General features: G+C 55.2%; 1 protein-coding gene across 1 annotated transcript in view; it reads right to left on the bottom strand.

Moving 5' to 3' along the window:
* Positions 1–599, bottom strand: part of PRRX2 (paired related homeobox 2) — a 45,915-nt gene extending 45,316 nt beyond the window's left edge. The window contains exon 1 of the mRNA XM_078061290.1: positions 201–599. Coding sequence (XP_077917416.1) covers positions 201–462 — 262 coding nt within the window. The 5' untranslated portion in view covers positions 463–599. The remainder of the gene's footprint in view (positions 1–200) is intronic.
* Between the last annotated feature and the right edge of the window lie 13,329 nt (positions 600–13,928).

The following is a 13,928-nucleotide window of genomic DNA, read 5'->3' as shown; positions in this document are numbered from 1 at the left end:
ACCCACCGGCGCGGCGGGGCCAGCCCCGCAGCCTCACCCCCGGCGGGTCCCCCGCGGCGGCCGCGCCAGCGCCCCGACTCTCTCCGCCCACCCCCCCCCCACCGCCCCCGCCCGGACCCCGGACCCCGGACCCCGCGCTTCCGTTCCCACGCCCCCGGGCCCCGGCCCCCGGCGCGGCCCTGCCCGGCGCCCGCACTCACCGTCCTGCGGCGCCGCCTCGCTGCCGCTGCTGCCCCCGGACGGCTCCCGCGCCGCGCCCTCCCGCGCCTCGGCCCTGGCCGCGGGGCGCGCCGCCAGCCGCCCGGCCGCCGCCACCTCCTCCAGGTCCAGGAGGTGGCTCACCGTGAAGTTCTTGCGCGCCTGGGCGCAGTCGCCGGGCCCCAGCGCGGGCGGCGGCGGCGGCGGCCCCGGGCCCAGCGGCGGCTTGTCCAGGGCGAAGGCGGCGGCGGCCGCGCTGTCCATGCCCGCGAGGGCCCCGGGGGGTCGCCGGCGCGGGTGGCAGGCGCGGGTCGGAGCGAGCGCGCCCCGGCCGCCCCGCGCTCGGCCCCGCTGCCCGCCGCCTCCTCGCCCCCCGGCCGCCGCGGCCCGCCCGGCGCTGACGTCGGGGAAGCAAACTTTCTCCCTCCCCTCGGCCGCCTCGCTCGCTCCAAGTTGCTAAAACGCGAGCTCCGCGGGCCACACGCCCCTTCTTGAAGCAGCCTCGCCCCTGCCTCTCCTCCTCCCTCCGCCGCGCCTCGCCCGCCCCCACCCTGCGGCTGCGGGGTGGGAGGGGGTCCCGCGCCGAGTCCGGCGGGAGGCTGGGGGCGGGGAGACGGACGAAGGAGGGGTGTCCTCCCTTCACCCTCCCCACCCACATCGTAACGAGTGGGAAAGTTCAGCGTTTGGGGGTTTGTTAAATCCCCCAACAAGTGTCCGCGGGAGGCGACAGTGGAGGGATCAGCAGCAACCCCCCCACCGCCCCTTCCATTCACAAATTCCTCCTCAGGGGTGAAGGGGAGCGACTCTGAGACAGCTGACAGCGAAGAGCAGAACTCCCAACTCCACCCTCATTCCCCCACGCACCCCAGCTCTTTCTTAATCTGCCGGAAAGGAGCAGAAGCCGAGGTCCACCTTGGTCACTCGACCTGGCCCCTCGGCCAGAAAGCAGCTCATTCTCAAGCTTCTGGGGTGTAGGCATCTGACGGCCCCCCAACACACACCCCTAGTAGCCCATCTCCGGGATGCTCCAGGCCCTCCCCAAGGAAAATCAAGCCAGTAGGAGAGTTTCCCTCCAGAATTCCTAGTTTAGATACAGAGAGGATAGACAGCCAGATGACAGCCAGACTGACAGATGGGGGACAAGGTAAGAGAGAGGCAGGCTTGGGTCTCTGCTCTTGTTTTTGTTTTTCAAGGAAAGCGCGGAAAAGATGGCTCTGGTGGCGGAGCTGAGGTTGAAAGCCGTCCGGATGCCACAGGCCTTTCCCCGGGCAGCTGCAGTGGGACCGGGCCCTGTGCTCCTGCTGTCCCTGCACAGCCATCATGCCAAGTCACAGAAACAAGCCCACCAGGAGAAGGCCTTCAGAGTGTCCTTTCTGGGCTCCTGTGCACAAAACCCGCCCAGTGTGCACCCCTGGGGGCCTGCAGCCCAGCAGACTGCGTTCTGCACGAGTCACTTTCTTCCCCCAGAGACAATGGACAAACCCCTAAAATGAGGCTGAGTGTCCCCCAAGTGGAGTTGACAGGGTCAGTCCATGGAGGTGCACACTTGGGTAGATTGAGGGTTCGGAACTAATAGGGTTCTTCTTCTTTGGAAAGCTGCCCCCAAGGAGTGCCCAGTGAGAAAAGCGGGCAAAAGGGGAGCAGTGCACACAGCGTGTGTGGCTGAAGGATCTTCTGAGGGACCGAGTAGAGTGGGGCTGCTACTGGGCTCTGGGAACTCGCCCTGCTGGAGCGCCCACCAAGTCCAAGAGTAGGGGCTCATCCCAGGAAAAGGGCAGCTCAGCATTCTGAACAGCTTTGGTGTCAGAGACCAGGTTCCAGGCCCAGCTCTGCTGTGCACCCCTGTGTGGCCTCCAGTGGGTCACCTTCCTTTTCTGAGCCCCAGCTTCTCCCCCTTAGGATGGGCCGAATGAAGTGTCAGTCTCCCAGGCACTACGGGTATTCCGCAGTTGAAATCTTGGGCCCGGGGCCTAGAATACAGGGAGGGTACTGTCAGTATGGGCCTGTGGAGCTGGGAAGGGCCTGAGGGGCCATATACGTCCTGTTTCCTTGGGTGGGGAAACTGAGGCAGCAAAGGCAGAGGCTCTTTCCAGAGCTGGGAGAACCATGGAAACTGTTCGGTCCAAGCCCTTCCATTGAACAGGTAGGTAAACTGAGGCCCAGGGCTGAGAAGTACGGTGGTTGGGTCTCCGTCACAGTGACTTCCTCCATCAGCTCAATCATTCGTTCATTCATCCTACACGCACAGAGAGGTAATGTCCTGTATCTGTGTACAATGATGGTGCTCTGGCCCCAGCCTTCTGGGTTCAAATCCAGACCTTGAACTTCCTAGCTGTGGACCTTAGAAGTCTCTTTAGACTGTTTTCTCTCAGTTATCTCATCTGTAAAATGGGCTGTTAGGAGAATTAAGTAAGTTGATATAGATATAGGTTGATTGATCAATCAATCGATCTATCTATATATTGTGAAGCACCTTGCATGGGTAGCTCAGTCGGTTAAGCGGCTGCCTTCAGCTCAGGTCATGATCTCAGGGTCCGGGGATCAAGTCCCGCATCGGGCTCCCTGCTCAGGGAGCTTCTCCCTCTGCCTGCCGCTCCCCCTGCTTGTGCTCTCTCTCTCTTTCTTTCTGACAAATAAACAAAATCTTAAAAAACAGAATAAAACAAAATAAAAACCACATTTATTCCAAGAAGCAGTGCAGGGCAGTGATAACGAAGTCAGACTCTGGAGCTGGGGGGACATGGGTTTGAATCTTTTCCCTGCCACTTACGAGCTGTGTGGCCTTGGAGAGGTCACTCACTAGTTCCCTCTGAGGCTGATCCATCATCTGCACCTAGGGATAATAAAGGGACCAACCCAAAAGAATTCTCACGAATGTGGCATTATTATTATTGTTGTTGTTGTTGTTGTTGTTACTACCCTTGCCAGTCCTGGCACTGGGGGCCGGGGTGGTACGGGGATGGCAGAGTGAGGCAGCAGACATAGGCTGCTATATATACCAAAGCTGAGCCCTTGAGCAAGAGCTCCAGGTCTGTTGCAGCCTGGAAATGCACCCAAGGAAACTCCAGTTAACCCCAAGAGGACAGAACTCATTACCCCAAAGGGATACAGCTAGAAAAGAAATAATTTCCACGGTGATTTAGATCGATGCTGTGATGTTAACCCAGAGTGGGGAATGAACAGTAAACAGGATCCCAGTTGGGAACCTCAGTTCAACAAGGCCTTACAGAACCAGGCCCTGCTCCAGGCAGCGGGGATGGGGAGAAATAGAGGAGAGCAGAGACGATCCCTGCTCTCCAGAGAAGATTCCATGGAGAAGGAGCTGATCCTTAATTGGTGGCTCTATTGGAGGTTGGCTCCTAGGTCTCTCCATGAGTTGAAGTGCATATTTACCCAAGTCTCAAAAGCTCCTGTGCTAAAAAAAAAAAAAAAAAAAAAAAAAAGTTGATTTTCTTATCACAGAAATAAGATGCTTAATGTGGAGATTTTATTTTTTATTTTTATTGATTTATTTATTTTTAAGATTTTATTTATGTATTTGACAGAGAGAGAGTTAGTGAGAGCAGGAACACAAGCAGGGGGAGTGGGAGAGGGAGAAGCAGGCTTCCCGTCGAGCAGGGAGCCCGATGCGGGGCTCCATCCCAGGACCCTGGGATCATGACCCGAGCCGAAGGCAGACACCCAACGACTGAGCCACCCAGGCGCCCCTAATGTGGAGATTTTAGAAGACATAAGTAAAATTAAGAAAATAAAAATCACGTATATCCCACTGTAAGAGCTCTCTGACACACAACAGATATTCAGTACGTTTTTTAAAAGTTGGTTTAATGAAAGAGATTGAAGATAATCACTATATTTATTCAATATTGAAGGCCAAGGAAAAGGAGTGAGCTAAAAATAACTTTAGAGTATATCTTTCTAGCTTATATCTGTATCCTAGACAGACAAAGATCATCACGCATGTTATAAAAGTCAAGCTACAATGTAACAACTTTTTATAACTTGCTTACTGTATCTCCTCCACCACTATTTTTAATGAAAGCCCAGTGGTGCATCATTCCCTACTCTGCTATACCTCCATACTTCTTTTCTTGATAATAAATACCTAGGATATCTGGCTGTGGTGGGCTGATATTAGCCTCCCAAAGATGTCCCAGTCATAGTCCCCGGAATTTGTGGATTTGGTAGCAGATGGAATTAAGGTATCAGATGGAGTTAAGCTTGTCTATCAGGTGACCTTAAGATAAGGAGATCCTTTTAGATTACGGTGTAAACCCATGGGTCCTTTAAAGTGGAAGAGGGAGGTAGGAGAGCCTGGATGTGAGAAAAACTCAGCAGGCCAGCACTGCCTTTGAAGAAGGAGGAGAGCAGCCACAAACTCACAGGGGCGGCTTCTAGAAGCTGGAAAAGGCAAGGAAACAGAGTCTTCCCCAGAGCCTGCAGAAGGAAATGCAGCCCTGCCCAGCCTGGCCTTGATTTCAGCCCAGGACTATCTGATCTCTAGAACGGAAAGTTAAAATACATTTATATCGGTTTAAAAGACAAGGCTTGTGATCATTTGTTACAGCAGCAAATAGAAAACTCACACACTGGGTCAAAGATTCTGCAAAAGATTTAAGACTTTTGATCATATTGCCATATAGCCTCCAGAAAGGTTGCATCAGTGTCTACTGCTACGTCTCTGCGTCCCGGTTAGCATGAGCTATTTTATTTGTTTGTTTACGGCAATGTCTTTCCGGTTTTATCTAACACAAATAAAACATGCACGTGAGCTATCTATTCCTGTTCTTCCCCGTGCAGCTTGGTGTTGCGGCTGGTGACTGACGGTCAGCTAGCAGGCTGCTCTTTCCAGAACAGCTTTGCAGTTCTTGGGCAAAACCTTTTGAGGACCCCCATACAGTAAGCTCTGTTGCATACCAGCATCATTGTTACTTTCAGCTCCTCGATGTTGTGGACCAGAAACTTCTGGAAGCCACTGGATGGCAGGTACTCTGTTTTCTTGTTGCTCTTCTAACCCCCGTTGGGCCTCAAGAACCGGCCCCCGAACCTTCCCTGAATCCCATGGCCAACGCCGGTTACATTTCATTGTGACCTATCAGTCTCACTGGTACCAGATGAACTTCTTGGTTCTCTTTGTGATGATCTGGGACTTCACCAGGGGTCCGAGGGCAGCATGATGCCAGCCGGGGTGGCGATGGCTGCCCCCTCTGCCGGCAGGGCTGAGCCAGAGTGGTAATCATAATTTATTTTAAATTTTGTAAGCATTTCCTGTTTCAACCTGCATACATTGAATTATTGATGAATATTTTTGGTATATAATGACCTTTTGCATCTCTCATTTGTAAGACGTCTGTTTATGGTCACTACTCATTTTTCTACTGCAATGCTTCTCTATTTCTTCCGGAGTTATATCAATGTCATTCTTTGGTCATGACAACCTTGGCAAGACACTTGGCCGTCAAACACTCAAGGACCAGGTCCATTTCACAGATGGGTAAGCAGAGACCAAGGATGACATGGAATCCTGAGGCTCTTCTGGGTCACCTGATCCGCTCCAGGAGCCACATACCCAGGAGCCTTTTCCAAAGGAGACGGTATCACAGGGACGGCACACAGGCTAAACCATGTTCACTCTTGTGCGTCTGGGGAATCGTAAACACCGCAGGCTGATGTGACTCAGACGTGACCAGGCATGACCGTGACAGATCGTAGGGTTCTGTAAATATTGTGTCAGGCTGCGATCACAGCAGGGCTCCCCGTGTATCCCGGACCCAGGTCCACCCTGTGGGAAGTAATGCCAAGCCCAACGGGGCAGGACATTTGGCTCTCCCCCTCAGCTCTCTGCCCAGACTTTTCCCAAGCCTCAGTTTCCTCCCTGGGGATCTCCCTACTGGGATATCCTGCTGAAGTGACTGGTTCTCAGCTCTTGGCAAGGGTTGAAATATTATGCCCCTTTGAAAAATGTTTCTGCCTCACCTGCAAATCCAAAGATAGAGATGGGCTCCATAAGAGAGGGGCTCACATTTCACGAGCATTACTGTGAGCCAGGCGTACTGTCTTGCAGCATCCTCACAACTACCATGTCAGGAGGGGAAACTGAGGCTCAGAAAGCATACGCTCTGTGTCCTGCTAAGTTTGTGAGGCTCCTAACCATCATGCCAAGTTGTTCCACGAGAATGTAGGACTAGGAAGTTCTGTATTTCTCTTGAAGAATTATGGTCTCTTCCTAAAAAACAAAACAACAAAAAAACAAAACAAAACAACAACAACAAAAAACCCCCGAAATAATGAGACCTGGCCAATCATTGCATTTCCCTTTTTGCCTTGCCAACCAGGAGCCCCGGAGCTAATGTGAAGACAATCACAGTAACTTTATCTGTCCGGATGACAAGTCAGTGTATTAGCTTCTCTTTTCTTCTCCTTCCACGTGGCAATTTTTTTCTTTTTTTTAGGTTAGCCAAATGCAGTCATGAGAAGAGGGGAAACAGTAGGACAAGGAGCTCCATCTGCAACTGACTGAAATTCAGATAACCCGCTACCTCCGGACCAGCCTCCACGTGGCCTTTTTGTTTTTCCATTTCGGTTTTAGATTTTGGGGGATGCAATGGCCTCGTGTTGGACACTTTCCAGCCGGGGGAGTGGGTCCCTTCACCTCTCTGGACTTCGGTTCCCTGGCCTGTCAGCCGGAGGTCACAACAGGGCCTACCTCACGGATGGAGTGGGCCTGGCGCGTGGGACATAGTGGACGAGCCTCACGTGCGGGTATGAAGAAAAGGCTTTGAACGGTGGGACTCTGACGAGGTGTTGTCCAGACTAGACTTGGATGCGCCGGCCATTCTGTTACAACAAACGCTTCTTCCAAGCCGTGGGCTCTGGGCTGCTGGGACCCATGTGACAACCAGGAGGACCCCTGTTGGAGAACTCCCTCTTGTTACAGATAGAGAAACTGAGGCTCAAAGGGGAAAGGACCAATCCCAAACTGGGGACCCACCTCACGCTGCAGCTGGCGTCTGGAAGACTGCCCCTAGCACTCCAGCCTTGCCTTCTCTGAGAGTCGGGGGAAGGACGCCGGGGGCCAGGGGCACAGGCTGAGGCCCAGGGAGCCCTGAGCTTGCTTCACAAAGGTCTCTGGAGCCCTCAGGCCCTGCCCTGGCTCCCTCCCGGGCCCTGCACCATCTTGCTGTGATTACTTTGCGGTGAGTGGGGTGGAGCGTATGGGGCTCCTCATTGCACACAGCATGGGGGGGGCATGTGCCACGAAGGGGGGGCAGTGGCTGAGGACAAGGCGGGGATGGAAGGGGGGGAACGAGGCTTTCAGCTCACCAGCTTAATTGGGGATATAATGGTTATTATTATTTATAACTTGTTCTTGAACCCACGCCAGGAGAGTGTGTTCACAGCCTACACGATCCAGGCAGGCGTTAAATAATTAAACCAAGGGCCTAATCGGCGGCGAAACTCCCCATGGGCTTCTACTTCCTTCGTTCGCTGATTGCTGATATTTTGGGGGTGAAATATGACCATTTTTACCATCAAAGAGATCAGAGTTCCAAAGGCAAGAAACGGAAAAAAAGGTGGGCGGGTCGCTCTGCCAGTTTTCTTTTCCTCTGACTTAGTGGTCTGGTAAAGTTTCTTTAGACATGCAAAGATTTACACACCTTTCTGCAGGGAGCCTTAAATTACTCCCCGATCCCTCACACATTTCCCCGAGCGCGGGAACAGTAAGTCATTGAAGAATGAACAGGCCTCCCCATAACGGCTCTGGCGGCCTTTGAGAAGGAGAATGTCTAATGACTTTTTTTGAAGTGGAGGTCAAGGTTTTTTAAATAAAACAATCTGTATTAATGCAATTTCCTTTTTAGCTGTAGCATTGGATTTTCCCCCCTCCTTTTTTTGGGGGGGAGGTGGGAGGGGAGGCAGGGGTGGGGAAGGGCATCATTTTTCTCCTGCCAGACAATATGTCCCTAATGAGATACACTTATTTAAAACTCTGTATATCATCACCCTGTCAGGGCCTGCAAGAGGGACCCTGCGTCTCCCTCTGTGTTTGTTTCAGATTAGCCGGGCTGCTGATGGCCTGCAGGCCACTGGTCTCCTGCTCCCTCCCTTCATGGAGCCTTGACCATTGCATTTTGTGCCCCTGCCCTACCACCCCACCCCCATTGAGTCACCCAGATCTTAGTACAGCCCTTCGGCCTCGGGGCCTTTCCCTTCCCCAACACCCACCTGCCTCTCGTGGCTCAGAGCTGCTCCCCCTGACTCCTGAAGGCCTTCCTGCCTCCACCAGGAGGAAATATGGAGTTCCAGTCCCAGCTCAGCCCTTCAACCCCACGACTGTGGGCCAGCAACTCAGTTTCCCCAAACCTTCACTTCTTTATCTGCCAAATGGGGTTAACAAGAGCGACCCGCTCTCCCTCCCCGGGGGGGACCGTGAGGCTGTAAGAAGGTTCTGCTGGGCCTCCCTAGCTTCTGCCTGGTCCCCAGCTCACAGGACACGGTCACCACCACTGTTACTGCTTCCCCAGACCTAGAGCAGAACCTGCAGGCAGGACTGGCCTGTTTCCCCCCCCTGCCCCGCAGCTCATAAGCCAGATGCACCTGAATACAGGGCTCAGTACCTCTATGACAGGTTTTCCACTGAGTGCCGTCTGGTGCTGGGGCCAGGCTGGGGCATGGGGACAGAGTGGTGACCCAGATAGCCCAGAGAGAAGATAAAGAAGCAGCAAGATCTGGGGATCATGGGATCATGTGGGGGGTGGGGTGGGGAGGGCTTCCCTGAGGAAAGGGCATTGAGTGGACTCCTGAGGCAGAGCAGGATTCAGCATGAGAAAGAAGCTAGGATCTCGGATGTCCAAGTGGGGGACCCAGCGTGTGCAGAGGACCCACAGAGCCTCTCACCTGACCTTTTCCAAGGGGCCTGGGCCCTGCTACAACATCCTTTTTGGTCTCACTGTGACTCACTTTCCCCTCCCTGCCAAGCTCTTGAGCTTGAATTTCATGATTAACTGCTCTGCACGCACCAAGGTCATGGGACACCCATTCCACAAATGTGTGCCTCGCTCCTTCCTGTGCCCACTCTTGGGCCTGGGCCTGGGACTACGCTGGGAACAGGCCGGTTCCCACCCTCAGGGCTCGCAACCTGCAGAGGGAGAGGGAAGTGGATGTTGGATATAAGTAGGACTTCAGGGTCCTGGGGTGGGGTGTGGTCAAGGGAGCCCCCCCCCCAAACCGGACTATGCGAGCTACAGGGAAGGAGCTGGGTTTGTGGGGAGGAAGGGAATTACCCCAGAGTTTGCCTGCCCGGAGTGGGGACCATGTTCTCCCCCTACAGCCCTGGCTGGCAGGAGCCTCTGGCAGCCTTGTTTGGGCCTGAGGGCTCTGGGACCTGGGGGCGGGGGTAGGCTTGGAGACCAGGAACAGGATCGTTAATAAGCTAAAGTGGCTGAAAGAGGGGACTAGGCCCTTGTCGATGGCTCAGCCATGGGGTGAGGGCTGGGAAGCTGTCCACTCATCCCCACACCTATAAGTACCCGCTCTGGCCCAGCTCAGGGCAGGGGCCTGGGGCCTGGAGGGTCCTGCTCCACAGGGGGCAACAGAGGGACCCCAATGCCTCTGCCCGCACCTCCCCTCTCTCGGCTGACTCATTGCCCAGGCATAGGACTCACGTTAACTGCTGCTGACTGCCCAGGCGAGGTCCTCTTGTCCTGGCCCCTGCCAGCACCCAGCACTGAGCTTCCTGCCTGCCTTCCTCGCGGCTGCCTCCCCAGAGTCCAGCCCGGTGCCAAGCACCGGCAAGCATGAAATAAATAGCCACCTAGTGAAGTAATAACAATCAGAGTGACCCGCATAGCCTGTCTAGACAGTATCCAGATAGGCCTGACATCAACGCCCCCAACACACACTGCCATTCACGTGCTCTGTGACCTTAGGCCAGTCACTTCCCTCCCATCTGTAAATGGAGGATCTACGCCTCAGGGTGTGGGGACGATTCACCCCACAATGGGTGTTTCAAGCAGGCCAGGGGCTTCATAAATGCTGGCTACCTGAGGGACCCTTGGCTCGGTGTGTTGATTTCTGGAATCCTCTGGAATTACTCTCTTGGTCCTTTACCTCTTATCACTGCTGACACCTCCACAGCCAAGTCTCAAGGCACAGCCTGGCCCCACACCCCTTCTTCGCCGGCCCTCCCACCCCATCTCCGTCTCAGACTTCATCTCTGTTCTCTCCCCTCAGTCTGTGTCCCCGCCTGTGGTTTCTCTCCGCCTCTGCCAGGAATCCGATCCCAGAGGAACCAGTACTCCAGGGCTCAACTGTGTTCCTTTTACGCAGTGACATGGGAAGGGGGAAGGAGGGAAGGAGAGAGAGGGAGAGAGAGAGAGGAGGAAAAAATCAAAGCCCACATATTGGTTCCAGATGTGGTCTTCTCTCATAGCTTTCTCCAGCAATTTAATTAAATTCCCCCAGACAGCCAGGAGGGTTTCTTAATGATCAAATTTCCCGGCTCCCCTCCTCGAACGGGCCCACTCTGTCTCCCTGACGGATGGCCGACCAGATTCTTCCTGCGTCCGCTCTGCCAAGCAGGGCCAGTGGGGGTGGAGCGGAGGGCTTTCTGGGGAGCACAAAGGACCCTGTGCCCACCTCTGCCCTCCCTCCTTCCCCAAGGGATCTGAGCCCTCGCTTGGCAGAGTCTGACCGCGCCTGGCTACAGCGGCTGGAGGGGGCCCAGTGGTCCCTTCCTTTGAGCTCTCTGCCTCTGGGCTGGCCTGCCAAGAACTGATGCCAACTGGGCACCAGCCGGCCTCAGATGGGAGAGTCTCTGGAATCAGGACTCTGGGCTCATGGACCAGCCAGAGATGGGGCAGGCTCCGACCTCCTGGGGACCCTCCCCACACCCATTTGGCTCAGAGAGGGCAAGGCCTGGGCCAAGACCACACAGACCTGCTTGCCAAGGACAGGAGAGGCGGAGGCAGGCTGACCAGCATTGACGAGGTGAGGATATGCCAGGGAGAGGCCTGGGCGCTATTTCCTGGGATGGTTACCCCATGTGAAGCTAAAGGTCACTCTCAGTAGGCCTCCTGATTTCTGGAGCAGGAAGGCACGGAGGCAAGTCCCGAAACCACCATCCTCTCGTGTAGCTGGGGCAGGGAGGCTGAGAAAGGGAAGCCCTCCTGTCTTGGGGCGAGGGGCCTGAGGGGCTCTGTATGGACTGAACATTCGTGCCCTCTGAGTTCATATGTTGAAGCCCTAACCTCCAAGGTGATGGTATTAGGAGGTGGGGCCATTGGAAGGTCATTAGGTTAGATGAGGTCACGAGGGTGGAGCCCCCAGAATGGGATCCGTGCCCCTCCAAGAAGAGGAAGAGCCGTCTGCATGCATTCTCTGCACACGCCCGCAAGGAAGAGGGGAGCGCGTAGCAAGACAGTGGCCATGTACCAGCTAAGAGGTGAGGCCTCAGGATGAAACCTACCTTGCTGGCACCTTGATCTTGGACTCCCCAGCCTCCAGAACTCTGAGGAATAAATGGCTGTTGTTTAAGCGCCCCCCCCCCCCACCTCCGTCTATGGTATTTTGTCATGGCGGCTCGAGCAGCTAAGACAGGCTCCAAGCACCTTTTCAGCCTGTCCGCCTGGGCTTCACCTCATCTGGAAGAGCAGGGCACCAGGATTGCCTGGCAGTGTTTGTATGGAGCGCGAACCATGTCAGGGAGGAGGCTGCTCTTGGAGCAGGGGGCTCTGGCCAGCAGGGGTGGGGTTCCTGGGTGTCAGGGTCCCCAAAATGCTCCTCGGTGCTTCTTAGGAGAGCAGATGGAAGGAAGGAGGGGACAGGAGAGTCTTCCCCGGCCCAGCCAAGGTCCTACCACCCACTCCTCCTCCCGGCCTCCTGGTCCCTCAGTTTCCCCCCCTGAGCCCACAGAGGGTTAGGCCTCTGAGAGCAGAGAATCGGGGCCTTGTCCTTCCACACAGGGCCGAGCAGGCTCAGGTCATGAGGGTCAGGGGTCAGGGTGGGGTCAGGGTGTGGGGGAGGGGGAAGGAGAGGAAGGGAGGGGGGGCCAGCAGAGAAGTGCAGACAGGAGGAAGCCCCGGGGGCACCGGTCCCTGTGACTGCAGTCCCGTTCCCTTCACAAATATGCCCAGCCCTCCATCTCTGAGCCTCGGTGCCCCTGGGACGTGCCAGGGGCTGAAGCTGGAGGCTGTCCACCAAGTAGAGAAAGCAGTATTCCTTGTGGCGGATTGCCACGTTGTCCAAATATCTCACTTTATGGAAACTCAGCCAAATCAAAAGAGGAGAAATAAAACGGGGGCCTTTCACCCCACTTCCCCCTCAAGGGCCTTATAAGGGACAGACCTGGCTGGTGACAGGGGTCTGGGGAGGGTGAAGGTCCTGGGAATGGAGCAGGACCAGTCCCCCCCCAACCCCGGGGCCGCCCTCCTGCGTGTGAGCTTGTGTATGTGCGTGAGAGAGACAGAGAGGGTGTGAGTGTGTACGATGGTGTGTCTGAGGAAGTATGCGTTTGCGTGAGAGAGGGTGTGTGTGTGAGAATATGTTGGCGAGAGTGTGATAGGGTGTGAGAACGTCTTGTGTGACCAACACACATGTGTGAGCGTTCAGGACAACGTGTGAGAGTCTGTCGCCTGAGTACATGCGTGAGCGTGTGCGAGCGTGTGAGCAAGAGCGTGTGAGCGTGCGAGGGCCGGGGCTGGGCCGGTGGCAGGCGTCCTGAGCAGGGGCTCCGAGGAGAGGTTAAGAGCCAGGCTCTGGGTGTGAATCCAGACTGGGCCCCTCGGGAGGTCCCTAGCCATCAGTCGGCCAGTGGTCTCTCTGAGCCCCAGACTATGATGTGGGAATCCTGCTCCTGCGTCCTTCCTGGGGGTTATGACTAGTCAATGAGATCACGAACACTGAGCTTCTAATCCAGCTAATGGGACACGGGATGACCTCGACCACAGGCTGTCATTGTTCTCAATGTATCACTCACAGTCAGGCTGGGCCCTGTGGCGCCCCAGAGGACCGGGGAAGAAAATGAATGATGTGCTAATCCAGGCTGGGAGGGCCCGGAAGAAGGGGATTGGGGGTGGCCTCCAGGGCAGGTGCCCTGGGTGCTGGGAAGGACGGCGCTGGGAGGAGGATTTTGTGGACAGAGCAGGGCCAGGTCCTGGTGCTCACGGCCTTCCCTCCAACCCTAGGTACAGGAGGGGTGTGTGGGGCCTGATTCCCTGCCTGTGGCTGATTTAGTGTCTTGAGTCTCAGGCAAGACACTCACTGGTAAAAAGGTAGGAAATACACAGAAACACAAAGAAGATCCATGTGCCCCAGATCCCAGCACCCAGAAAGAGCTGCCACTAACACCTTAGTATGCGGCTGTCCTGCTTACGGGCCCGTGCATACACGGGTACACATACACATACCACGTTTCCCTAAGTGGGAATCATACAGTACCCGCTATTCTTGGACTCGCTTTGTTGAACTGCTATAGGACAGTCTCGTGTGGGGTACGGCAGCTATTATCACTGTCGGTGTTGGACGGCTGGAGAGGCTAGACTTCTCTCCTCGTGTTTGTTAACAGTTTTTCATCCTTTGGGACTCACCTGTGCATGTCCTTTGCCCATTTTTTTGTTAGTGTTTTTGCCTTCTTCTTGTTGATTTTTAACAGTTCTTTATATATTAAGGTTATCCCTCTCTGTACATCGGACAGTCAGAGGGACTCCCAAACTCCCTGGGGCAGGGGCAGA

The sequence above is a fragment of the Halichoerus grypus genome, chromosome 14 (genome assembly GCF_964656455.1).
Source record: "Halichoerus grypus chromosome 14, mHalGry1.hap1.1, whole genome shotgun sequence".
Lineage (NCBI taxonomy): Eukaryota > Metazoa > Chordata > Mammalia > Carnivora > Phocidae > Halichoerus > Halichoerus grypus.
This window is presented reverse-complemented; position numbering and strand designations above follow the sequence as displayed.